This window comes from Patagioenas fasciata, chromosome 12 (assembly GCF_037038585.1).
Source record: "Patagioenas fasciata isolate bPatFas1 chromosome 12, bPatFas1.hap1, whole genome shotgun sequence".
Lineage (NCBI taxonomy): Eukaryota > Metazoa > Chordata > Aves > Columbiformes > Columbidae > Patagioenas > Patagioenas fasciata.
Window position 1 is genome coordinate 13,436,903 of NC_092531.1, and position 26,913 is coordinate 13,463,815.

At 51.7% G+C, this 26,913-nt stretch overlaps 2 protein-coding genes across 4 annotated transcripts in view; one reads left to right on the forward strand and one right to left on the reverse strand.

The window, feature by feature from the left end:
* Positions 1-53: 53 nt before the first annotated feature.
* WDR76 (WD repeat domain 76) lies at positions 54-9,318 on the forward strand. The gene is made up of 13 exons (XM_065847442.2): positions 54-176; positions 381-668; positions 1,403-1,495; positions 2,206-2,261; positions 3,089-3,197; positions 3,939-4,037; positions 4,123-4,166; positions 4,246-4,399; positions 5,850-5,999; positions 6,609-6,826; positions 7,272-7,424; positions 8,042-8,095; positions 8,913-9,318. The coding sequence occupies exons 1-13, from the start codon at positions 78-80 to the stop codon at positions 9,166-9,168; spliced, it is 1,773 nt and encodes a 590-aa protein (XP_065703514.1). The 5' UTR covers positions 54-77; the 3' UTR covers positions 9,169-9,318.
* A 320-nt stretch (positions 9,319-9,638) lies between these two features.
* FRMD5 (FERM domain containing 5) overlaps positions 9,639-26,913 on the reverse strand; it is an 84,718-nt gene continuing 67,443 nt past the window's right edge. For 2 of the 3 annotated variants that reach the window (XM_071813914.1, XM_065847715.2), the window contains 10 exons: positions 24,453-24,550; positions 23,576-23,699; positions 22,501-22,588; positions 18,996-19,084; positions 18,215-18,278; positions 17,553-17,644; positions 15,880-15,954; positions 15,106-15,174; positions 14,894-15,000; positions 9,639-12,348 (listed from right to left, as the gene is read on the reverse strand). In XM_071813914.1, the coding sequence (XP_071670015.1) occupies positions 11,768-12,348; positions 14,894-15,000; positions 15,106-15,174; positions 15,880-15,954; positions 17,553-17,644; positions 18,215-18,278; positions 18,996-19,084; positions 22,501-22,588; positions 23,576-23,699; positions 24,453-24,550 (1,387 nt within the window). In that variant the 3' untranslated portion in view covers positions 9,639-11,767. The remainder of the gene's footprint in view (positions 12,349-14,893; positions 15,001-15,105; positions 15,175-15,879; positions 15,955-17,552; positions 17,645-18,214; positions 18,279-18,995; positions 19,085-22,500; positions 22,589-23,575; positions 23,700-24,452; positions 24,551-26,913) is intronic. The other variant, XM_065847716.2, reaches the window with a different exon arrangement.

A 26,913-nucleotide genomic window follows, 5' to 3' on the forward strand; every position in this document is an offset into this window, starting at 1 on the left:
CGGGAAGGCGCCGTGGGCGGGAGCCGCCGGGCCGCCCTGCGCGGGAGCGGGAAGCGGCCGCTCCGCCCCCGCCCGCCATGGCGCTGCCGGAGCCGCAGTCCGCCACGCTGGAGCCGGAGCCCGAGCTGCCCGAGCTGCCCGAGCAGCCCTCACCTCTCAGCCAGCAGCGGCTGCAGGTCCGGGGAGGGCTGGCGGGCGAAGGGGCCGGGGCTGGGAGCGGCTCCGTGCGGGGGGGCGGCTGGGGCTGCGCGGGGATGAGGGGCTGGGGGAACTGGGGCTGCGCGGGGGAGGACCGGGCGGCCGGGACTGGAGCGGGAAGGCGGGTGTCCGGCGAGGTGCGGGGCTTGCGGGCCCGATCCCACCGATCCCATTCCCCCCAGGAGTCCACCCCGCCCGGTGCCGCCGCGCTCCCCCGCAGCCCGGGCCGGGCCGGGCGCCGCGCGGAGCCGGAGCTGCGCGTGCTGCTGACGCCGCTGCGCGCGGGCCGGCGGCTCCCGCAGAAGCGGCTGCTGAGCGGGGGCGGAACGGGCGGGAAGCGGCTCCGCCTGGAGCGACCCCCGGAGCGACCCACGGGAACGGGCCCGGGATCCCCGGCGGACAGCGGCTCGGACGGCGCCGGGGACGGGGATGGGGACAGCGACGGGAGCGACGCGGGAGACGCTGCGCGGGTGAGTGGCCGCGGGAACTGTTTGCTCCTGGCTGCAGGACGGGGAGGACGGTGGGTCTGCAGTTCTCAGGACACACATTTATTATATTTATAAGGTTTGAAAGTACTTCTTTTTATGGTTTTTTTTCTTGTTTTTTCGTTTTAATCTCTCTATCAGTATAAAGCCTTATTTTACCCTTTCAGAATGTCTAAGGGATGAAAGAAACACTCTTTCTATCAGAGCACATAAAACCCTGTAGCAAACACCCCAGTGTTCTCATGCTGTCAATAACCAGCTTCCAGGTGTTTTTACAGATGGACACAGCCATAAGATATGAAAGTTTTCTCAATGTCCATTTATATTTAAATCATCATTTCAACTTGTCAAGTCCACCTTCTCTGTAAAAGACAAAAATGCTCTAAAACTGTATTCCATTTATGTGCAATATTTACTGTATTGTTGAAGATTTAAGTTGTTTTGGTTTTGATCTAGCAAGATTTTGATGAACAGACCCATTTTGTAGAATTAATGCTAGGAGTAAGGCAGGTAACCTTATCTAGGCTGGTACCTGTATGGACAAGTTTTGGTACTGATGGAGATCACTCCGGTTTGTATGGGGCCTGTTTCTTTACAAATATATTGAACCACTTTTAAATAATTTAGACGGTCAATTGAGAGACTTCCCAGAAGCTGGGGACATCTCTCGCCTGCCGTGTAACTGTACAGCGAAGAGTAATTGGCTTTTCTTTCTGTAGGATGGATGCTCACAGCTATCGGCTTATGAAAGGAAGAGACTAAAGAATATTACAGAAAACGCAAAATTTTTTGCAGCTTTGAAGCTGCACGAGGTTTGTATAGATTCTGAGTAGCTCCAAATGTGCTTTCTCCAGGTGTTGTGATAATTGTTCTGTCATCTGTGGCTGTGAAGCCCTTCCCTAAGGGTGACAGGTGTTTGAGGAAAGCCACGAGAGTGTCCTGGGACACCAGGGCTGCCCTGACTGGAAAAAATGGGGGTTTTGTGCTGCCAGACCGCTTTTGGCAAAGAGGGGAAGCTGTTGCAGCCTCCACTTATACCATGTTCCATGCCAGGTCCGGGGACAGAAGAATGTCATCGTCTTCTTGTGTTGGAGACGTGGTCTAGAGAGTCAAGAGAGTGGGAATTCAGATGCTATCGCATGAGTAGATCCAGATCTTTGCCCTTCTTTCTGCACTCCTTCGCTCTTGCATGTCATGATTTTTCAATCCATACTATATCCATTTTCCGGCAGCGGCTCCTGGCTCGCTGACCTGCAGGACCTGTGCAGCTCGGCTCCTCACCGCAGCCTGCAACTGAGTGAAAACAACTCCTGCCAGTTTCCCGCAGGGCAGTGATTGCAGAATTCCTGCTGGTACAGGGACGCAAAGCAGACACAGCGCAGCTCAATGCTTAAAAATCCCTTTTTATTATCATTATAAATAATTGCAATATAGTTCCTTGTAGCCTTTAGATAGTTGTATTTTACACACGTTAATATTTTTGCTTGTTACGTATTTTTAATCTTTTTTTTTTCTCTTTAAGTCAGCTGCAAGACTTTACCAGATTGCATCTAGAAAACAACCTCATGTCACCAAAAGGTAAAATAACTACGTATGAGACTTGTGTCTCTGTTGTTCTGTGGCGCATTAGATGTGTCAGCACTCTCATCTGCACACACCCGACACTGCGAACAGGGACAGGTAGTGAGGAGTTTCCCTGTAAAGCTAAATGTGAATAACTGAGTATTTCCAGCTGTATGAATTCACGGACAGGCAGCTCCTCTAGCTGGTGCCTCTGTTCTGCCGATGACAGTATGAATATTCTTTGTGTCAAAAGACAGAATTTGCTCTTTTTGTGATATTTTAATTAAGATGTAGCAAGCACGTTTCTTTTTTCTGGTCATATTTTTGTGTGATGGCTAAAGAAAGAAATGTTGAATGATGAAAACAAATTATGGGAAAAGGCATGGGAAAGGAAGAGGGGGGGAACTGGGTGCAAGGGATGGGGTAACTAGTTAGTGTGGGAGAAAACACATTTGGCAGTGCCAAAACCATGCCAGGCACAGCAGATAAATGAGCCTGAGTGCATGTAAAGAATAAGGGACATGAGGGAAGAAGGTGGCTAGATCAGTGAGTGGAGATGGATCATGGGTGAGGAGGACTGGGCAGAGAAACCACAGTGGTGGAATGGATTACAAGCAAAACAAAAATGCAGTACGTATAGATGCATTGCAAAGTGTGCTTTTGTTGTGTGTTGATAAGGAAAAATAACCACAGCCTTCCTGACGTGAATGGGAACTGGTCAGGCTGGGAGTTGGGCCAGGGGGTCAGAGCCGCACATCTGACCCTGCTCTGTGATCTGTGCTTGTCACAGTGGACTGTGTGATCGAACTGTGCCTGCAGATTGGAATGTTCTGTTGTTCCAGAGCAAAGCCTAAGAAGGCAGAAGACGAGCCGGTGCGGCGGAGATCCATGCGGCTGCAGAGAGTGGAGCCGTCGGGAATCCCGGTGCCGGAGCCCGAGGCAGAGGAATTGGTAAGAGGGACAGGGCTGGGGGAGATGAAATGGGGTGTGCAGAGCAGCTGCGGAAAAACGGCGCTGGTGACGTTCACTGATAATGGTTGTCAGTGCTGAGCTTACTGTAAAAACCTGGAGAGGCTGGGGAAGGTGCCTTGCCCAATGGCAAAGGTCAAAGGGAGATTCCTTCACCCCAAGCATCTTCCCATGTCCTCCCTGAAGGTTTGTCAATATTCTGTGACTTGGGTTGATGAAATAATGCCAGTTTGAATGGTCAGAAGGGTCCTGAGGTAAAACGTTACGCATTTTTCAACAGCCCGGAGATTTCAGCAGCTTTACATTTGAAGTTTTATCACTCTGCTTTAATGTTATTTCAGTGCAACTTTTGATCTAGTTTATTTTCCTTTGAAATATTTATTTGAAGTCATTATGTAGTAACAAGTAAAAATTCTGTTGCTCTGAGAGATGAGAATTTAAATCTTCATTGGTTCTGTAGAATAAAGCTAAATCTCTGTAATACAGTTCTGGAAGATCAACCTTGCAGGAGTGTCAGGGAGGAGAGGAAGAACGCGGGGTAGCTGTTTGTCTTCGTGATTGTGCTTAGTAAAGTTCTGTTTATCTTTTTAATAAGATTTGGTACAACCTCATGTTTATTTCTTATATTATCATAGGTGTGTTCTTAGAATATATGGTGTGTGGAAAGCAACTGTTTGTAGTTTTGTTTGATTTGAGTTACAAAAATTGCTCATGTCGTTGCAGCCACGCGTTCCAGCCGGCCCTGTGCCAATGGTGCCAGAGGATCAGGAGAGCAGCAAACTGACACAGGAGCTATTGGCCACGTGGATGAGGATAAGCGAGGTACTACTAGCCACAATTACTGATTTTTGGATAATGTGAGTTATAAATAATCTAATTCTGATAAATGTTCCCTTTCTATCCTTAGATGAAGGCTGATGGTACAGAAAAGCTCACATATGACATGAAAAGGTAATCTGAAGGCAGCAGCTGAAAACCAGGTGTTGTCTGGTTCTCCTCGAACGGCTGACGTGTTCACGGCGTTGTGCAGGTACCAGGACAGCCTGAGCAGCATGGTCCTAAGCGAGGAGAACATCAGGAAGGTGGTGAAGTACCGGGTGTGCTCCATGGCCATCCACCCTTCCCAGAGCGTCGTCCTCGTGGCAGCTGGAGACAAGTCGGGGCAGGTTGGCCTCTGGAACGTGGTGAGTCGTCAGGCACAGTCACCCAGCGGGGCTGTTGGGGCAGGATGGGCACAGCGTCCCTTTTTTACGTTCATGGTGGTATTTTGTACTTTCCCAGTTTTTAGGGATAACACCAGGGTGTTCGTGAAACTGGGGCTCACCAGAGTTGCTCATAAGGTCTGGCTGGTTCTTGGCAAGCCCAGGATTAATGAGAGGAAAGGTTGCACTGGTGATTTTTGGGGCAGAGCAGAAGAAAATGGATCAGTAGCTGAAATACGGCTCTCAGTGAGAGTTAAAATTGCAATTAACTGTTGAGAGGTTCGGGATCTAATTCCAGTGCCCTTGCAGGAACACCACAGCTCAGCTTTGGAGACTGAGGGGAAATGGATGCTCAAGAATTTGGCTTTTTGTTTGTATAAATGTGGGGTAGCTGCAGTGAGTCACTGGTTTTCCAGACAGTAGAGATAACATTGTGATGCCAATATCTGCTGGCACTTACTTACCTACATTGTCTCTGAAAAATAGCTCAGTGTGTGGTGCTTTGAAAACCTTGGAGAGCTCTGCAGACAGTCTCAACATCGTTTCTGAAATGCCTTAATTACTCCTACAGCAAGAATCCTTCCTGCCCTTGTCTTCCACCTTTGTCACCGTCCTCCACTTTACCCACATCACCCAAACCAGCTGCTTGAAGTTCACACACATGCAGGTTTTCTTCTCATTTTTTGCAGTGCCATTAACCTCTTGAGCTTCTCTCGGCTCATTTCTGCTTTGACAGCTTCAGCAAAGTGATCAGCTAAATTCAGCTCTGAGACTCTTATTCAATTATAAAGAAGTTTAAACTGCTCTGCCTGCAACCAGTGTGACCTGGTGATGAGGAGCCACGGTCTCGGTGCCACAGGCTCTGTGTGACCTGGCAAAGACATTTCAGCTGCAGCTCAGAACTGTTAAAACTGCTCTTTTCTCTTTTGCTCTCCCTTTTTTTTTTTTTTTATTTTCCTGAAGCACGTTGGACTTGACCAAGTTTGGGAGCCGAGTGGCCTTTGTGGAATGAACTGCTGCTTGTTCCAAAATGATCCATTCAGGTTTTTTTAAATATCAGAGCTCAAATGATGCCAAAATTAGAGGATATAGGAGATTGTGCTTTACATTTAGCTCAAGTTCTATGTAAAGCAGTATGTACATATTTTGATGCAAAAGGCATACGTGTGCATTCGGTCTGCAGCAAAGTGTCAGCTGTGGCAGCTGAGAGACCAGGAACAAGGAGCCAGAGATCGATGTCCAGACGCGGTATTGGTGACTGTAATGACTGCACAGAAATCGCAGCGGGAACTTGCAGCTAATTAGGAAACAGAATTCTGAAAAAGAGAGTAAACCTGTAGTGCTCTTCTGAGACCAGACTTTGAAAGCTGCAGTAATTAATAGAAATAATGGCAGTGATTAGCACTGGTGTACACTGACTCCTATTTTTCAGGATGGTGAGTCCGCGGGCACATGCGTGTTCGTCCCACACAGCTCCATGGTGAGCTGCATGCACTTCTCCCCCTGGCACCCCGCGCACCTGCTGTCCCTGAGCTATGACACCCTGCGCTGCGGGGACGTCACCAGGGCCATCTTTGACGAGGTGAGCGCTCCGGGAGCCCTCGGGCTCCTTATTTACTGGCTGTGCTGTTAACAAGGAAGTTCAAGTTTCCATTTCCACAGGGACATATGCATGAACCTTTAATTAACATCCTAAAAATATGGAGATCCTTCCTATTCAGTAAAACAGAACAGCTTGGATACTCCCAATTTCCTTCCTGCAGAGGCAGTTGGAATTATTTAATTTAATTTCATATCTCCACACTTAAGCAATATGTGCCTCTTCTCAGAGGCATTACCTATTAACCGTGACAAACGAGAGCTATTTAAAAATTAAATTTTACCAAAAAACCCACCTAAATAAACATTGTAAACAGACTTAAAGCGCAGGCTGGCTTTGCTTTTCTCAGGCTTCAAGTGAGCACAGTGCTGGGATGTCTCCTGGTGAGCTCCATGACGCTGTGTTTACGTGGTTTTGACAGATATGTTCTCATTGAATTAGGTAGTTTTTATCAGGTAGTCCTGAGGATTTTTAGTATATTAAAAAGGGAAAGCACGAAATCTACAGCCTGTAGAGTGTTCGGGGTATTACAAATAAGTCTGTGTATTTTGTCGAATGTTTTCGGTTACATTTGACCCTTTCTGTGCTCAGATCTGCAGAAGCGAGGATGATAACTTCTCCTCCTTCGACTTCTTGGACGATAATGGGTCCACGGTAGTCATGGGACACTGGCCTGGTGATGTGGCTGTTGTGGACATACGGACCCCAGGAACGTCTCCAGAGCTTTCTGCAGACATTGGCTTCAAAAGAACGAGGACAGTCCATGTTCACCCAGTGAACAAACAGTATTTTATGGCTGCTGGCTCAGTGTACGTACCTGTTCATCTGTGGTTTTTCAGTTGGCTCTAAGGGCAGGTTTGGGGGGCAGGAGGCAGAGGGTTCATCCACCTCAGTGTGCAGTCAAAGCTTGCTTCATTTTTATAGAAAACAAGTTGTTAGTTCTTAGCAGGATTTAAACACTATACACTTTGCACTTTCCTTCACCTTTTGGTAATGGTACAAATGGTGTTATGAGGCTTCGGCTTTTGGCAGATGACAGTGTAGAGGGATTTTACCAAGCTGTCCGTTTGGGGCAGGTTTGGTGCTCAAAATCCTTTGAGCCGCAGGCCGTTTGAGTGAACATGCGCTGCAGACGGGAAGTTCTAAATGCAGCTCACGTAGAACCTGCCGTGTCTTGAGCGTTTTGTGGTAAATGGAGAATAACAATAATTACTGAAGTGTCGCACTGTAGAGTGTTCTGTGGGTGTGTTGCAGGGATGTTTGTATTTATGATGTCCGGTACCTGAAGTCCAAGGGGAACAAGCCAGTGAGCTCGCTGAAAGGACACACCAAAAGTGTCGCTTCCGCCTATTTCTCACCTGTGACTGGGAACAGAGTCGTGACCGTGTGTGCGGATGATAAGCTCAGGTAAGACATGTGGGAAGGAATAATCTGTACAGAAAATGTCAATCAGTATTTTTTTATTATTTCCTATCTGCATTGCCCATTATTGAGAACTTTCTGTCTTTATCAATTTTTAAAAAGTGATAGTTTTACTTCTCAAATGTGCGTTTTTAATATTGCAAGATTTTTTTTTCTCTAATTCTCATTTTCCTGAAGAATATTTAACAGTGACCAGTAAAATATATAGGTGCTGTTAGTCTTTAAAAATAAAGAAACAAAACAACAACAAAAAAACCAACCAAAAGCCTGGCTCATGAATACAGATACAAAATGCTTAGAAACTGAATTTCTTTGTAGCTGCTGCTACTTAACAGTGTGATATTCAGCTCTTCCTGTGCTCTTCCTAGAGCAGCTTTTGGGAAGGATGATCTTCAGTCCTAGCTGGAAGCAAATCCAGTTAAAGCAGCAAATGTGGTAATTGCAGTTGGAGGGTCAGTGCTTGTATTTGAGCCGGCTGTCACTGTGCTGTTCCTTCCCACCCAGAGCCGCGTGTGGTCTGGGTGTGCTGGGCTGTGTTTTGTGAGGACGGCGCTGCCGTGTTCAACGTGCGTGGTTTAGTGACACCTCGCTCTATGTTGCAGGGTCTATGACACCAGCTCTCTGTCCTCGACACTCGCAGCTCTCAGCACTATCAGGTGAGTGGACACAGCGTGGGGACACATGCTCTGGTCCTTCTGTGGGGTCAGAGCTGCTGAGTGTCCCCTGAGCCCAGGACCTGCCCTCATCCCCATGGGTCCCCGTGGTGGCCTCAGTTCATACAGCACAGCTGGGCATGGCTGGCTTTATTGTAGAATAGAGTCACAGAGTTGTGGTTGGAAAAGACCTTTAAGATCATTGAGTCCAACCATTCCCCCACCCCTGGCACTACCCCATGTCCCTGAGAACCTCATCTCCGTGTCTGTTCAACCCCTCCAGGGATGGTGACTCCACCACTGCCCTGGGCAGCCTGTTCCAATGCCCGACAGCCCTTCCCGGGGAAAAGCTATAGTGTCTCCCCTGTCTTGTGACTTCTGAAGTGTGTTTTGTTTCAGAATTTTTTTTCTTCATGCAATTTTAGCTATCAAAGGTTACTTCTTAACAGCAAAGCACATTCTTTTGGGCAGAGTCTCGTAAAACACATTGCTGCTCCAGAAGGGCAAATCCTGGTCAGGGCTGGTTTGTGAAGGAGCTAGAGCGACATGAGTGACTGGCTTGAAAATCTGTAGTTTGCAATTTATCGAAAGGCTTGATGCACGTTTGACCTATTTTTACTAAACATGCAACTATGAAGCATTACTGCTCTGAGAAATAATCACATCGAAATACACTCTGTCCCGCGTCTGTATGTGCTGATGGTTTAGAAGGCGAGGAAGAGGGTTTAGGCGAATATGCCATAAATGACGATACTTAAACATACTGGATTTGGTAAGAGAAATATTTCTCTCTGTGTCTCTGCCCATTTGTTCTCTGCAGCCACAACTGCAACACGGGCCGGTGGCTGACACGGTTCCGCGCGGTGTGGGACCCCAAGCAGGAGCGGTGCTTCGCGGTGGGCAGCATGGCGCGGCCGCGGCAGGTCCAGCTCTTCCGCGACACCGGGGCGCTGCTGCACACCTTCTGCAACCCCGACTGCCTGGGCTCCGTCTGCTCCATCAACGTCCTCCATCCCACCAGGAACATCCTGGTGGGCGGCAACTCCAGTGGCCGCCTTCATGTCTTCAAAGAATGAAAAAAAGGGGCTTGGATTTTTTTTTTTAGCATTTTTATTTTTGTATTAAATTTGTTTAGTCCATATTGAGCTGTTCCTAAGCTGAGCCTGTTTTCTCAGGATGAAAATGTATTTTGAAAGCTTTAAAATAAATCTTCTAGACTACCTTCAGCTTTCTCTTCTTCAATTAAAATGAATTATTAATCCTGATATGACGTCAGTTTTTAACCAAATAGAGATTTTTTCCCAATACCGAAGTGATTTTTCAAAAAAAAGGCTTGCCTTATGTCTAAGGTGCTTCTTGGTGATTTTCACGAGGGAATGTGGAGCCCTCACCTTCCCTGGCATGGGGGGTTCCCGTCCCCTCTCCCCGGGCTGAGTGGGAGCTCAGCACCCATGTCCCCAGCAAAACGTCCCTGAAATCCAGTGTCTAATGCATGTGAAAAATTGGTACTGACACCACAGACAACAAATCTCACACCAACTCTGGCTTTCATGATATTTAAATATTTATTTAAATTTAAAAATATTTTTCATGGCACCAATGATTTTATGCTAACTAAGATATTGAATATGTAGAAAAAAGGTACATTTTGAAGGAAAAAAATGTAACTTACAGTATTTGGCACATGAAAGGTTAATTTCTAGTTTTTTTTTTTTTCTTAATGAAAACTAAGAAATTCACATTTTCAGGTACTTTACCATCTACTGCTTCAAGATGCAGTATGCTATTACGAGATTTTTTTTTTTTTCTGATACAAGAACCTAAGGAGACAACATTTTAATATAAGACGGGTCAAACTAACAGGTAGCAAAACACAAGACATAATATGGAACATACAGGAAAAACACAATGAAAAATCACCAGTTCTCGTGGTTTTGCAGTAAAACGCTGGGTGACAAACTGCAGCGGTAAACTAGGGCTGGCATTAGCGCTAGTCTGGACTAAGGGGCTGCGTTGGGCGGGACGCTGGCGCAGGGTCACAACAGGACACAGCGGTGTGGGCACCGGAGCTGCGGGCTGAGGTAGGAACACTACGCTAAGAGAGAATTTTGCCATGTTGCATAAAACAGGAGAGCGGGTACAAGTCCCTTCCTCGCTCCCGGCAGCCGCGGCTCCTGCTGAGCCCCTGGAACCAGCACCGCGGCGGCTTCGGGCCGTGTCCCCCACACACTGTGGTGACACGGGGCCTCGTTATTGCAGTGACAACCCAGCCGAGTCTGGGCGGCTTGTGTGCTGGACGGACCAACGGCACTGGGCTCGAGGCCTGCGTGTGCACGATGGACAGGGGATACTCAGAAACAAGAACATGGAAATCCGGCTTTTTAGAACTGCAGTTATGGCCCCAGCTTACAGAAAATCTCTCCCTGAGATTGAAATAAAATTTGCTCACCTTTTTTTACCTTTTTTGATATGTCCAGCTTCTCAATCAAAATTTAACAGAACTGGCTTTTATTGCTCCCTGTGTGAATAAACTGCTGCTTCCCAGGTAACTGAAGGTCCCGTGATCATGTCACAAGTACAATGAGTTGGTTTTATTGATTTTTGCTTCAGAACAGATGGGTCTAATGGTTGTCCATTGGCTTGTTTGGTGTCACCTCCACTCCTGTAGTTCTGTCCTTTTTATCTTCAGAAAAGTCACAAAATTATAGCTTCTTTCTCCATTTCAAAACTAGCAATGCGTTAATCTGGTGTTAGGCTTCCAGGCTACAAAAGCGTTTACACTTAAACTGTTTGCTCAACGTGAACTGCTCGGTACAGCGCACCACGGTCACCCAATCCATAATGTAAAAAAAGACTTCATTAGATTCAATAACAAAATAGCATTTTGTTGTTAAAATAGACGTTGAAACAGTCTCTCTCTTTTCTTTTTTTTTCTTTTTTTTTTTTTTTTATACAAAACAGGTACAACTTTCGGAGGGTAAAGGTCTGGCTGATAAACCCAACGTGGTCACTGCCGGCTGCGGGCCCAGGCTGTGCCGAGCGTGCCGGGTGAGCCGTCTCCCTGCCCTTGGCAGCGCCTCGGCTTCAGGGCTTAGAAAAAGTGGCAAGAGGCCGGGTCTGCAGCGCGGGTTGAGGGCTTGGTGCCCGGGGAGCCAGCTCGTCCTCCAAGGAGCGGGGTGACCCGGGGTCCCGTTAGCGTCACACAGCACGGAGGAGACTCCAGTCGGCAGGGAGGGGATTCTGCAAAGCGGTACTGGAAGGTGGTGGTGTGCACAGTGGTGGAGTTGGTAACAGAAGAGTACACGAGTGTTTAAATCAATACTCAGTAGCACCATTGCTAAAGCTCCTGCATAAAACAGCATCACGAGCCTCCCAGCCGATGCTCGTACAACGATGGGTGGGAACAGTAAAATAAATCCCTCTCTTTGCTCGGTGCTTCCGAAGCCACACGCGTGGCTGTAGGATGGAAACGGTCGGGTGTTGTGCTCCGGGGGTGGGAGCAGGGGGGAGGAGGAGGCCCCGGGGGCTGCGCACACCCTCCTCTTCCTCCCGGACAGCCGCCTCCTGGGTCGGGAAAGGAGGATTAACGCGAGTTCCCCGGCGGGTCCTGCGCCCGGGGGATGATGGCAGGTCTCTCCCCGGGCCCCCAGCTTAGTTACATGGCGGCTCCTGCCTTCAGGTGTCAATGAGCAGGCTTACCATGGCGCGGACTTTGCAGGCAAACCATCGCCTGAGGGGACAAAAGTATTGGTAATGGAACTGCTCGAACTCGGGGGTCTGGCGGATATCACGGAAAAAGGCAGTGTCAAGGTCGGACTCGGTAAGGACGATCAGGAGGAGGAGCAAAACAAAGAGGAGTCCAACTGTCACAAGGAGCAAACGGAGGACACTTAAAACAAACTTATTCACCTGTTCGGCCTGTGCCGCCCCCAGGCCGCCGGCGCCGGGGCACAGGGCTCGCAGCTTGCCCGCCTCCTCCGCCTCGGCCGCAGGCGTGCCGGCCTCCGACTCCTTCTCCTCCTCGATGCTGCACGGGGCCCCGTTCGCCTGTCGCGAGAGCAGCATCAGCTCCAGGCTGTGCTCGGCCACCGGCGTGGGCAGCACGCTGTCCGCCGGGCTGTAGTTCTCATCGGCAATGACGGCCACCCGCTCGCTGCTCTCGGCGCGGCCGCTCCGGCCGGGGCCCGCGAAGGCGTCGCCATGGGAGGCCGAGCGCACTGGGGTGGAGTGGGCGCTGTCGCGCAGGGACTCCAGGCCTGGGGACAGCAGGGGAGAGAGAGGTTCAGTGTTGCACAGTGGGGGGGTCCCTGTCGCCCTCACCCAGCACTGTCCCCAGCCTGGTATCGGCTGCCACCAGCTGCTTTTGGTTGCGGTTGGCCCAGCCGGAGCCCACAGCAGCTGCTTTGCTGCAGCTCCTGACTGCAGCAGGGACACTCAAACACCCGCCTGTCACTATCACCAACAGCCGCTGGCTGTCACTCTGGACTGCAGGCAGGGGCCTGGGCTGGCTGTCACTCAATCACAAACACCCCCTGCCAAAGCCCCGCACCCCACAGAGGGGCAACAACCCGGGAGGCGGTCCCAGCCACGCCAGAGCCTGTGCGGGCAGCACGGCCGACCCACCATGGCAGTCCCGGAGTCCCAGGACAGGCACTGCCCTGGGTGTGAGGGAAGGGATTCAAAGCTGAGCTGAGGACACAGGGACACGTCATGCAGCCCCATTTCCCTGCAGAGCGGGCTACTCAGGAACCGCAAGTCAGACCAGAGGCACGAATACCTCTCATTTCTACTTATTCACTACCAAAACAATGCTTTACACCTGCTCAGGCACACAGAGGAACAAGCGCCACAGCAGAGCTGTGTGCCAACCCGCCCGGCTGGCACTGCCCGGCTGCAATTTGTGCCAAAGCTGAGCATGGCAGGCAGGACCAGGGGAACTCCTCTCCCCACTAACGACCCCCCCAAAAACCCAAATTCCAAGAAATCCCACAAATGTGGGACTTGTTCCTTGCAGTTTTCACAGCAAGAGGGGCAGGTTATGGGGGGGAGGCAGTTCCAGAACCCTGTGTGTCGGGGGTGTCTGGAGGTGGTGGTGGCCGAGATCAGTGGGTCCTCAGTGTCACCGGCTATGAGGGAACAGGGCTTGACATTCCCCCCGATGGGGAGGGCTCAGTGCTCCAAAACACCAGGGCACGGTGGCACTGTCTGCTCTGGTCTTGAGTGCTGCCACAGGGGGAAGAAAAGAGCTTGTCCTGCATTCCTGGGGCTTTGCAGCCTCTTGCTGGTAAATACCTGCCCGCTGCCCCTGGCTCAGCTCAGCTTCACACCCGTGTCACTGCAGCACTGAGCGCCAGTAACAGCTCAGGCGATAAGCACAGGGGAGGCATAAACATGTTCTCACCCTGACAGCAATGTCTGCCGCTGTGTCGCAACGCTCCTGGGAACGTCCCCTCACACACCCCTTGTGTCCCGGATGGGGTGGGCACCCCCGGGGCAGGCAGCAGCTTGGTTCCACGGGGGGTTTCCCCTGTTCCTCACTGCAATGGCAGTGGTGCTGGGTCCCTCAAAACCCAAACCTTCCTGCCACTGGTTCCTTCCATGGAACTGGCACAAAAAGCCACAGAATCTGGGGAAAGCTGGGTCCAGCCCCGAAAGCAGAGCAGCTTTATGGTACCAACAACACAGGGTCCAGCTGGCAAGGCAGACCCCAGCCCACTTACCCCACACCATCCTCGTCCAACATTCACACATCCCACGTCCCCTCGGGGCTGCGGTCAGGGGGATCCCCAGGGACCCCCAGGAAAACCGCTGCCCAAGAGCCCCGACCCGCCCGGACGGCACAGCATTACCTAGCATGCGGACACGCGGAGCGTCGCGGCTGAGCCTGGGCAGCACCGGCACCAGCGGCAGAGCCCCCAGTGCTCGCACCAGCAGCCGCGGCCCCAGCACCAGCACCCGGACCCGCACCTCCCGGCAGCAGTGGTTGATGAGCCGCAGGTGGACGCTGACTTTGGTTTTAATCTTTATCAGGCACTTCACCATGGTGCACAGCAGCGGCTGGCCCGGCCCGCGCCACCGGGCACCCACAGGGACTGGGACAGCTGCTCGCCCGCCGGTATGGCTGACGCAGTGGCACTGGTGTCACTGGCCTGGGGTCAGGGCTATTTTGAGCTCCCGCATTACCACAGGAACGAGCTGAAGTGAGAGCGAAGAAAAGCAGCTGCCGGGGCAGGGGCGGTGCCAGCTGAGGGTGATTTATGGTGGGAGGCTGTTTAATGCTCTGGCCACTTCGCAATGGCACATGTGGGAGGTGGGGAGAAGTGGCCCACGTTTATGGGGTGGCAGAGGTGACCCCATCTGTAGGGCTGTCACAGCTCCAGGCATGCTGTCACCCCAAAAGTCAGCCCAGACATTGGCCCCGGGCTCCCTCAGAGCTATCAGGACAGCCTGGAAGTTTTTTTGTTGTATTTCAAATTTAATCTAAATTAACTTTGCAGAGAAATTCTCTGTTTTGCCTCTGCACTGGAAACTTCTGTTCCACAACCAGCTCTTCACATTGTCTGGGCTCAGCTATTGATCCCAAACCAGCCCCAAGCTGCAAGAGCAACACCTGGTGCTGCCAAACCCTGCGGTGAGCCCTGGGGACATGCTAGGGACCATCCCTGCCCTGGCATCCGAACAGCAGCATCGGGGGGTACAAAAATCAGCTTTGTATGTGTGTGTGTGCACACATGTTTACATGTGTGTGTGTGTGCACAAGTGTGCATGTCCTGGCAGCATGGGGCTGGCCCCCTGCCCTACCTTCCATGATGGAGATGTGCACAGCTCTCCTCCGGGTGCGCGGCACGCTGCTCAGGCGGGGGCCATGTGTGATGGAGGGGCAGCTCCGACTCGGCACCAGCCCTGCCCTGGGGAAAACAACGGGAATGGTGTCAGAGCCCCAGACGGTGCCTGAGCCCCTCGGCTCCCCCTGCCACTCCGGGGAGACCCCAGCCCCACCACCGGGCTCTTACCGGTGGATCTCAGGCGGCTCCCGCTTGATCTTGGCACTGGACTCCATCACCTCCTTCGCAACGCGGCCGCTGAGGGGGGTTGAGAAGAGCAGCTGTGAGCACCGCACCGGCGAGCTGCCCCGCAGCACCTGCACCCCAGCACAGCCCAGGACGCCCCCACGCACACGGGCTGGGGGCTCTACCCACAGCTCCAGGGCAAGCAGGAAGATTTGCTGAAAATACAGGTGATGGGGAGAGCAGGGACAGCTGGGCTGACACCTCAGCCACCATGTTTTGCTGCTTCTGCTGGCATGAGGTGCTGGACACCATGGAGTCACCTCCCTTTGTGGAGGGACACACCATGGGAACCTGGGCCCCCCCGCATACCCTGCAGCTGGGGATGTGCCCGGGACCTCTCGTCCCGCAGAGATATCAGGTGGCAGGTCCAGGGCCATGGAGGAGCAACACCCCCAGGAATTTAGGAACTGCAGAAGTTTGTTTCACTCCTTTTTGTTCACAAAAGACAAATCCCAAAGCCCACCATCCTCTTCTCTCCACACCCATCCCTCCAAAACTCCGCTGTTGTGGGGCTGGGTCTGGGGGTGTCAGCTGTGGAGCAGAGGAAGAAGCGGCGATGGCCTCAGCGAGGGGGCGGCGCTGCCATGGCAGGGCTCCTGGGGACGGCAGGACCCTCAGCACGTCCTCGGGCCACCGTAGCCCTGACCTGCTCCCCAGAGCGCATCCAAGGGAGCATCCAAAAATGCACCCATACTGCTACTTACTGTCATCATTTACCTGTATCGGAAACGGCTTCCCTTGAAGAACAAGTTACTGCTAGACACAGTCCGGACCTGGCTTGACTTCTCCAGCCTGCAACAGCACCAAGAGCAGCCTGAGCATCCCATTCATTGAGCACTCGGTTCTGTTCCCTACACAGCCCATGGGGGGCGAGGACTGATTGCTCTGCTGATGCTGGCACCGCATCCAGCACACGGTAGCACGGCCAGATTACAGGAGCAAAGCCCTGGAGATGTGAAACACTACCAGGAACCAAACAAGCTGCTGGCAGCAGCATGGTGGCACCTGAAGTGTCACAGCATTTCCCCATACCTGGGTGCCCCACCAAGCACCCACACACCAGAGTGGCCCCGGGCTGGACCTCTCCAGGAGCTGAATCCCTCGCCAGGGCTCTGCAGGGCAGGAATCGGCCTGTCCCGTGCAGGCAGCACCCGCTGGGGTCTGTCTGGCCATTGGTGGGTAAAACTCTTGGTAAGGACAGTCCTGTCCCCTCCTTGTCCCTGGGAGCTGGTCTCTCGCCCCAGACTGAGCCGAGCAGCACCTCGGCCGAGCCCACAGCCCGCTCCAGCGAGTGCACATTGCAGCGGTAATTTACTGACATGAGTAATCATAAAAAGATTTGTAAAGCAATATTGCAATTTCATTCTGTGTTAATATAATGAGAAACGAAACCTACTGATTGCAGTATTCCCAGAGAGAATACATCACAGGCTTTATCTCGCATCTTGCTGATTAAAATAAAACTCATTACAAAGCACAAAGCAGGCTATTTTTAAGTACAACATGAGCAGGATGGTAAAACCAAACTGTTCCACCTGGCATCTCCCTGGGTTTTGGGCCCAGACCAGCCCGTGACCCCCCCCCCGTCTGACAGCCTAGTTCACCAAACCGGGGGCAGAAAAACTGCTTTGGTGGCCACGGACCAGGGACCCCTGAGCTCCTGGGGAAGGGAAAACTGTCCCCGGCCTCCCTGGCAGGAGCTCCCCCTGCCACAGGTCCCTGGAGGGGGCAACCAGGGGGACAGTCCCTTGAGCCACCGTCCCCAACCACCAGGCAAGCGGCTGCAGCTCGCTCCCTTGAGTATTTTCCATGAGCAATTAATTTGTTCCCAAAGAGCTCAGAAGCACATTTTTCTGAAAGTTTTTGGGCCTTCCCCATTAAAAAGTAGGCTTTGCTAGAGCACCCGGGGCATTGGCTCAGCTTCAGTGGGGATTTTAGTGCTGGATTCAGCACAAACAGACCCTATGTGAAGCCATTTTGAAAATCCACCCTGGAATATTGGGTCAGAAAGCATCTCCTGAGCTTTGGCGGTGTCTGTTCCTGCCGCTTCCCACACTGGCTGCACACCGTGCTGGCAGTACCGGAGCATCCGCAGTGGCTGTGAACCAGTCACGATCGGCAGGGAAAGTGGTCCAACACTTCTGCTGGTTGCTCAGCATTAAAGGCTTAATCTCCAAACAATCAGTCTTCTGAATAAAGGCTTGTTTTGGAGGGATGAGCACAGTGGGGGAGTGGGAAGGACTCCCCAGGGCTGGTGACCATGCTGAGGCCAGCAGGACAGGGCTGTCACGCTGCCGGTGCCTGGCAGAGCCCTCAGACAGGAGCTGCACCGGGCTGCACTGACCCCGGGGGACGCAGAACCCCCTGCACAGCCGGGGTCCAATACTCACTTGTAAAACGCCTGGTTCTCTATCCCACACTTCCAGAGGTGTTTGCAGGCTTCTGGTGTTGGGGCAAAATAGGTCAGAACAATTTTCTTTTCCTAAAGAAGAAAGAGAAGGAGTGGGTAGGGGAACAGTGAGCAGTGCCCAGGGGCAGCACATCAGGAACGTGGCTGGAGCCAGAGCAGCCAAAGAGCGGCTAAGACGGGGCAGATTCTGCTCCAGCGCCACGCGGGGAGATGCTGGAGCATCGTCTGACACCCCGGCACAGCCCCTCACTGTGATCTGCCACCACCCCTCCCACTCACTCGCCTTTTTGAATGGCCAGAAACGCATTTTTAAGAAAATCACGCTGATGGCTTGTGCAGGAGTTGTTTTCAGCCGAAGGATTTCAGGCTGATGTCACTAAGCAGGGCTAACCAAGTGGTGGTAACAAATAACCACAACAATCCCAAACACCAGAGGCAGAGCCCCCACCGCAGCACAGCTAGGGCTGACCCGCCATCTGCGGCTTCAGCGCCCAGAGGTGGCACCAGCGGGAGCAGGGGTGACATGGCACCAGCACTGCCACTGTGTCCCTGCACCCCTAGCACAGGGTGACACCTGTGAAGTGGCCAGAGAGCCTGCCGCGGCCACGCTCGGGATGTCCCACAGGATGGGGAAGCACTCACCTCCTTCTGACTTACGTACAAATAGAAAGTTTTCCCTTCGAATTTCATCTTGGTCACCTCATTCCTGCAAGGACAAAGACGGGCAGGTAAGAGGCTGCGTGGGGCCCACAGCAGCTGCTGGCCCTGGGCACTCGCTGGGAACTGCAGGTCACACACTGAGGTTTGGGAACAGCAGTGAGGCAGCCTCAGGACCCTGTTTTCAGTGCCTGGGAGGTGACACAGGGCAGTAAGAAGAGCCCTGGCTCAGAAACCAGCAGCTGGAAAGGGAGGCACACTGGGGTGAAGCCAATGGTCATTGGGGTGTCCCAGAGTCACTAGGACCTCGTCATACAAGCACCAGCCAGGTGACAATATCAGCCGCGAGGGGCACACTGGCCAAAATCTAAGATGCAGTAAAGACTGAGGAACAAGGCAAATGAGTTCAGAGGGGCTGGGGGGCTTTTGAAGAAGTCCGGGGCAATAAAGCAACAAAAAAGTACATTTTTAGCTCACCCGGGAGCCCTGCGGCTGAGGGGCTAAGGCAGAATTGGGGCCGGCAAATAGTGGCAGCACAGAGCCAGCTGGGCCCCTGGGCTCCACCATGGGTGGGACAGAGCACAAAGTGACACCCCGAGGGCCATCACCCCAACTCGGGAGCCCCGAGCCTGTCAGCGAAGTCAGTGCACAAAGTGAAACCCCACCAAGTGACACCCCGAGGGCCACTGCCCCATCTCAGGAGTGCTGAGCCTGGCAGTGCTGGCACCGCAGGGCTCCCGGCAGAGCCGGGGAACTCATCACTCACCACTTGATGAAGTGAACCCTCTTGTTTCCCTGCAGAACGACAAAGCCAAAAGGGGTGAAGGCCAAAAATGCTGCGTTCCCCGACACATCCTAGAAGAAAACAGCAGTTTCTCAGCGAGTGGAAATCTGAGATCATTTACTGGTGTGATTTGTAAGCTAGAAATGATCTCTTAATTTGAGGAATGTCAATCATCATCATGCCTCCTATTGATTAGGTTTTGTTATTTTAGGGCAACTGGCCACCTTTTCAAACCACAAATGGGACTGTTGAAACTTAGCCACCGATAAAATGGGACTAATCCTTTTTTTAATACATGATTAGAACTTTTGGGGGTAAAAATGTAGCCTGCAAGATATAATATTCAACATGAGAGAGGTTTAATAATCATTGTGAATAAGAGCTACAGGTGAATTGTTGGTTGAAGTGGTGGCCTTTCACTTCCAAGGCTAAGGTTTAAATTATTCACTAGATCCCAAGTTAATTGAGATAAATGGTTTTAGCTTTGTCCCTGCTGTAAAGTAGTCCACATTACAAACCCACTACCCATCTAGTTTTGCACACTTGGCCTAACTGGGATCCTCTCAGGTCTGGACTGGCATTGAAGTGAAGTATCTCTCACTCCTCAGGAAGGAGCGACCCCTCGGTCAGGGTAAATGTCACTGCAAAGGAAATCTGCTCCTGCTTCTGTTAACAACCCAGAGCTTAAACATCTGTCAAAAAGGTTTAAGTGCTATAGCTGTTCTTTTTCATAAAAAAAAAAACAATTTCAGAGTAAAGAAAGTAAGTCAGTATGAGACAAGGACTTATTTTCTTACATTTGGTGGAATTAAAATGCTCAGAGACATTAAAACTGCCTAACTTACCATTTGCTCCTAACAGGCAACCTAACACTTCCATGATGAGCTTTTGAACTTTATGAAAGACAGACATGTGGAAAGCAACACAAATTGATATAGACTACACTATTATTTACTAAGGGTCAGGTTGAACGTGAGTGAAGGAAAGCAGGTGGCTTTCCTTCCCTGCTTTCCCTGGAGGATCTCTGGGAATTGCAGCTCCTTTTCTTTTGCTGTGAGGGTGGTGAGAGCCTGTCCCAGGTTGCCCAGAGATGAGGTGGATGCCCCATCCCTGGAGACATCCCAGGCCAGGCTGGACGGGGCTTTGAGCAGCCTGAGCTGGTGAAGATGTCCCTGCTCATGGCAGAGGTGGCACTGGGGGAGCTGGGAATGTCCCTCCAACCCAAACCCTTCTGTGATTCTATTACATGTAGATGTGGCACTTAGGGACACGGTTTAGTGGTGGACTTGGGTTTATGGTTGGACTTGATGATCTTCCAACCATAACAATTGTATGATTCTCTGAAAATGTCACTGAGTCGGCAAAGCTCACACACCATTTTGACCCTCAGCCCAAGGTGGTGGCGATGCTGAATCCCCTGCACCGACCCTGCCAGTGGCTGCTTCCTGCAGGCTCACTCAGTCCAACACCCCATACACCCCCCAAAACCTGCCAGTGAATAACGGGGCAGCACAAATGAGGAGAAACCGCAAGACAGGTCCCAGCCACAGGGATCCCATCGCTTACTGGGGAGCAATAAACCGCCAAGGCCCCACCAACCCCTTCACTAGTAATTAAACCACAAAATGGTAAAAGCCATTAGACCTGACTACCCCGGAGCCCCGCGCAGCCAGTGCGGCTGGGCGGCATCCAGACAGTGCCAAACCAATAATTAGTGTCACACACAGAGCAAGGCAGCACTTTAACTTAATCACCATGTCTAGACTCTGAGGAAGTGATCATTAACTGCGCTGGTGTGCACGGAAAAACAGTTACACACTCAGTTTTAAGAATATTATGAAACAGTCGTGGCCGCTCAGTAATTGTTAGATTTGCCCTGACTTTTATTTGGCCGGCAGAGGTTCAGGTGGCTTTGGAAGGACGCCGAGCCGCAGGGAAGGCACGTGCCAGGCTCGGGATTTCTGCTGCGTTGGGCAGGAAAAGCAGGCAAGGAATTCTACAGGGGTGGTTTGCAGAAGAGGGATGCATGTTCAGTGCCTGTGGTCCTTCTCCTATGATGTTTTATAGGGGGAAAATGTGGCACGAAGCATTTCAGCAACAAGCAGAGTTGCCCCGTGCCCAGTATCTCCCCAGTTCAGGGGTACAATTCTCCCCCTCTGCTTCCAGTTATGCACTTTACCGGCTTAATCAAGAGGTGACACGTTTTCTCTGCTGTTTGCCTTCCAGCCTGGGATGCTGGATCTCAGTTACCTCACGGTGCAGGGATAGCAGGGAGCCAGTGTTGTGATGAGATATTCCGAATTTGAGCAGAGAACAAATTGGTTTTAAATCCAGATTAGATCAAAAATCCATCTTAACCTGTCAAGGGTGAATGGCCAAAAGCAGAGACCCCTGAACCTCAGTCCAACACCCTGCACAAGGCAGGACGTAAATTCCCAAACCCCTTGTGTCTGAGACACAGCAGCTCTGTCCAGTGGCAGCAGGAATATTTCTGTGCATCTGTGCCACAACCAGCCTGTGGATAATGCACCAGCCCGGCAGCAGCTCCTGCAGCTCATGGGCTGCCCAAAGTGCTGTGGCTCTTTCCCCAGCCTGGGAAAACCTTTGGGAAAGGGAGAAGCAGCACCTGAGCAGAGGGACGTACTGCTGGAGTGTGGGATGGAGAGAGGAGCGGAGGAGCAGGGTCCCCTGGGGAGCGGGGGATGCTGGAGTGAGCAGGGGTGCTAAATGGGGCACAGGACCCTGCAGGGAAGCAGGAGCAAAGCACAGACCTCCCCACACCGGCACTGAGCATCACTGCCAGCAGCACCACCAAACCGGCACAAATGCAGCTCCCCCCGCCTGGCAGTGCCTCCGGCAGTCACAGCACACCCCGTAAGGCCAGGTAGATTCACCACAATGGCATATTTATGTGGTATAATCCAGGTAAAATTCCCAGGGACCACGGATCAGGTACCGCCCTTAGAGTAAAATCTCCATCTGCTCTGCATCCCACATCTATCTGTACACGATGGGATTATAAGGGACCAGAAAGAGACACATGCAATGACATCTACACTCAATAAAAAGCATTTCAAACAGAAAACTGGATTACTGGCCAGAGAAGAGCAGAGCGATAGTCTGTCTCTGGGAGATTAATGCTTGTTGGTCTCTCAGACACATTACTGACCTTGTTACTGCCTCCAAATTACAGGTTTTCACAGAAGATGATGGGCTACTGACTTTTACAGTTGTCTGCATGAGAAATGATTCCTTACAGTTTCCGCGTGTGCTCTCTGGAAGGGTTTTGGAGCGCTTCCCCTCCCCTGTGCTCGCTGCAGCTGGTTTTTGGGGCTGGAGATTGCAGCTGGCTCCAGCACAGCCTGTGTCCCACAGCTCCGCCAGCACCACAGCCCCACGGCAGGTGACAAACCAGCCACCTCTGCAGCTTGTTACTGATTGGAGCAAGAATCCAACACAAGGAACAGTGCTCAGAAAAGTGTTTTACCTTGCAAGGGTGCGGGTCAACCCCATAGGTCTCCAGAGTCTGGGCTTTCCTAAGGAAATTCAGCTCTGAAGTCGCTGGTGTCTGCCCACTGCAGGGGGGAGAAACAGAGAAAACAACACTACTGCATGGAAGACATGAACAGGAACGTCAGCCCTTGGTGACAGGGTTGCAATCAGTGACAAGAGGCATCAGTCACAGCACATTCCCGGTACCCCTGTCAGCATGGCCATCCGCAGTAGGAGAGCAGTGTGGAGCCCCCCTGGCTCCCGCCAGTGCATCCCACAGCACCACAACCCACCAAAACTGAGGAGTTGCTGCCAAATGAGGGGTTGCATTTCCTATAGGCAGCACAGGCATTTCTTTGGGGGGAGGATGGGGAGTTTGCTGGGCAGAGGCCAGCAGACCCCATGATGTACAGGCATGGCTCCGCTGGGGTCCGGGGGGGTGACAGCCCCGCCCCGGGACCAGTTGTCCCACGGGACACGGCCCTGGAGGTACCCCCAGCGCCATGGGAGGACATTGGGCTTTGCTGATGGTCTGTGCACACAGTGTGACAGAGCACGTCCCCAGAGTGGGGAGAAGGCAGAAGGGGTCTGGGAGTGGTTGGTCACTGTCCCCATCCTGCCAGGGAAGACCAGGGACCCCCAAGCTGAGCCAAGAGCTGCAGAAACCCCCCAGCCCTCCCCAGGCAGGAGGGATGGGGCTGGTTTTGCCCCAGGACCAGATCTGCTCCATTGCCTGCCTGTTTTTGTTATTTCTCTGCACTTTCTGCAGCTTGTTCTGTCTGCTGGATCACACTTGCAGTGAGCAGAAGTTTGGGAAATGCAGCAGCTTCTCTCACAGGGTGATTCGCTGTGATGCTTCTGTGCCACCAAACATCCTGCTTTCCCAAAGCTCTCTGCTCTTCATTTTGCTCTTACAAGCAGTGCCAAGAGCCCCGCTGGCTCCCAGCTGGATCTGACACATGAGAGCAGTGAGTCCTCATCCCATAGCACAACCAAAAATCCCAAACAGGGACAAAAACCAGTTGAGCATCTGGAATCCCTGCTGCTGCCCAGCGAAGCCCCGGCCATACCTGAGCTCCGACTTGTGGATCTCTGCGATTTTCCTCTCCAGCTTCTCCGAGTGTTTGGGGAAGAACTGAAACTTGGAACTGTAACCTTCTGGGTGCTTCCCCGGGTCATAGTCCCCAATCTCAGCTGGAGGCAGATGGAAACGGTCACAGAACCACAGAATGGTTGGGGTTGGAAGGCACCTCTGGAGATCACAGCCCAGGGTTCATCCCCATCCCGGCAGTACCCAGATGCAGAGCTCAGAGCATCCCAGGAACGCTGCTCCCACCCGCCCATGCTTCCCATCAGAATGATCATTTGTAAGCCATTTACTGCCAGCAATTAATTTCACCATTTGCTTGGGAATCACCCACCAGCAGATGGTCACTCTCCCAAATCTATTAATTCCTCAAGTTATTTGCCCAGAGCCTCCTAGGAGCCTTGTGGTTCTGTGTTACAGCAGACTTGGGGAGTCCCAGTCCCCAGCCCCATCCCAGCTGGCTGGGAACAGTGAGAGAATCCTGCTCACCCTGTGGGGTGCAACTGTGACTTAAATAAAATTAATTGGAAATTCATAAAGTGACATGGAGAGCAGCTCTGGTTGGAGTTACTGCAGGCTGTGTGCAGCCATGGACACAGAACTGCCTGTCCCAGGGCTGTTCCTGCGCCCAGACAAGCCCAGAGCCAGAGCCTGGGCTGGCTCAGCCCCAGGGCTACTGATCCTCACCCCCTCCAGCCCAGCCCTGTGCCACACAACCACAGCACAACCGCAGCCTGGCAGCGCGGGACCCGCACCAGCAGGATGGCATTTGTATTCTAGGTGCAGTGATCTGTTGTAAGTGAAAGAATGTAATCAGTACTTAGCATGAAAAGTAAATTTATCTTGTCAAAAGGCATTACCTTGAAGGATATAGGCGGCCAACAAAGCAGCATCCGAAGTCTTGCAGAGGAGACGGCCATGGTAGAGATCCCTTTTGATCTGCAGGAAGACTAAGTACCTGAGGACAGAAGAGATAGTCCGTTTATTAAGCAAAGTTTAAATTACCTAAACAGGCAATTTAGATGTGGAATATCTACCACGACATGCAGTAACATTTCTTTCTGAGCATCCCATTTACAAGACATTACACTCGCTGGAAGCCAACACGTGCTAATTGTGGAGGAGTTCCCTGTCAGGGCCGGTGCTGCAGCTCAGACCGACAGTCCCAGCCCCACAGGGACATGGCATCTCCCCGATCCAGCTCCCACCTGTGCAGTCACACACAGCACAGCAGAGACACAGAGCTCCCTCGGCGTGGAGGTACTGGGATGAGCATCCCAGCAGGAAAATGCACACAAGAAAAGTCAGATGAGGCAGTGCGGGTCCCTGCAGTCCTGGTGACACTTCGCGACCGCCCCAGTCCAGCATGAGGTGCTCAGGGATGATGCTCTGAAGGGTCTCATGGTCCTGAGCACCCCAGCAATGCTGGGCTTCCCCGTCCTGCATTCCCACCTGGCTGCTCAGCTCCCCCATGATCTGATTTCCTCCTTGCCCAACTTTCTGTATTCTCCCAGGTCTCGCCCAGTTCCCCCTTCTGTGCTCCCCAATGATCAACATCACATTATCCAGCGTGAGCTGCCTCTTGCTCATCTCCATGCACCAACGCCCAGTGATAAGGTGAACCAGGGTGGGAAACTACTTATTTGAATAAATTCAAACCTCAGTAACAGCTTGGGCTGAGTCACACAGCAATACATTTGGAAAAAACCTTTTGATGATAAAACATAAGCCACAGCGTGGAGGAGCAAAATGGAAATTGGAGTGCTCGGAAATGTGTTTAAATGATCAGACTCGCACTCTGCGATATCTCAGTCATGCCTCATTTCTCAAATCTGTATTTATGATGAGATAAGCCACTAATTTTCCCAGATAAAATATATCAAAGAGAAAACCAGATATTAAAGTGTACTCGTTCCAGGGGAAAGTGGATTTTAAGCCCAGGTTTGAGCTGCAGGCACAGCTCCAGTGCAGCGAGCAGGGCAGCCCACCGCATGGATTGAACCTGCCCGGGTCCCCATCCCGCACCCACCATGGAACCCCGGTCAGGAAGGGAGAGTCTGTAAATCTGAGCTGCAGTGCTAAATCTGAGCTGCAGTGCCAAATCTGAGCAGGTGCCAAACAGGTTTTCCAAAGCCTTATTTGTTCCTTGGAAATAGCCCCTGGAAAGGGGAATTCTCCGGAGCAGCGCTGGGATGCAGCTTCCTCCGAAAAGGAGATTAAAGATCGGAAATATTTAATATTTCCAAACTGGAAGCCATGAGCTGCCATCCAGCTCCACCCCACTGCCCTGGGGGGTGCAGCTCCCAACACCCAAGGGTCAATCCTGATCCCATTTCTGTTCTCCCTGCCTGACAACTGCAGACATTTGCTAATCTCTGATTAAAAAAAAGAAATACAATTAACATATTGTGTGTGCAGCTTAATGCCCACATAATAGCTGTCATTAGAGATGACGGTTTTGGCCGTTCCACATTTAAATGAAGGTCTGATGGCTACGGTTTCTGGGAGCAAATGTAAAATCTGCAAACTAAATAAATGCCTCCTAAGCAAAACAAGGAGATGTATCCGTGTGAAACCACTGGCCACTTGTGTGTGTCCCCTGAAATGCTCCTGTCCAAACCCCAGGTCAGTCCTGTCCCAGGCAGCCCATGGCAGCAGCAGCTCTGGCATTCTGCACAGGGGCGCATTTCAATTGGCCCAGCAAACGCGGTGGGGACTCTTCTCAAAGGCTTCACCCCCTCCTCAGCTCCCCAAGAACTGAAATTTGTTCTGTCTTCCAAACAACATCTTAAGGGTGTGTTTTACTTTTGTGGATTGTTTCTGTTTTGGTTTTTTTTTTGTCCTTCTGTGAAACACAAGCAAAGCTTTCATTACTTTTGTACTTCTTCATTAAGAAATCAAACCCCGGAAGAGTTTTTGAAACACGTAACCATCCTCTACTTCTTCTAACTGCTCTGTTCACCACAAATACAGAGTTGATGAATGCAAAACTGAAGCAAAAAGCTGAGCCCAGGTATATTTTGAACACCCTGCAAAACTGGCTGCAAAAGCCCTGACATCCTCTCTCATTTGCTGCCTGCAGAAATAGACTGAAAATCCTAAGATTTAAATCCTGGAATATATTTAGCTCTACCAGTAAGCCTACTTAATTCTCAGCACACTCAGCACAGACTCCAGCTATTCAGCAGGAATATCTAATGGCAGCCAGAGCAAATGGAACAACGGCAGCTCAGTGTGGGACGGGATGGGCAGAGGGACACGGGGATGGGCAGAGGGATGCAGGGATGTTCGGCTCCAGGCTGCTGTGCGTAACAGGGACTA

Coding starts and splice junctions, on each gene's coding strand:
- WDR76 (XM_065847442.2), top strand. CDS start 78: ATGGCGCTGCCGGAGCCGCAGTCCGCCACGCTGGAGCCGGAGCCCGAG. Junction 4,400..5,849: donor AGGTTGGCCTCTGGAACGTG/GTGAGTCGTCAG, acceptor CCTATTTTTCAG/GATGGTGAGTCCGCGGGCAC. Junction 6,827..7,271: donor TTTATGGCTGCTGGCTCAGT/GTACGTACCTGT, acceptor GGTGTGTTGCAG/GGATGTTTGTATTTATGATG.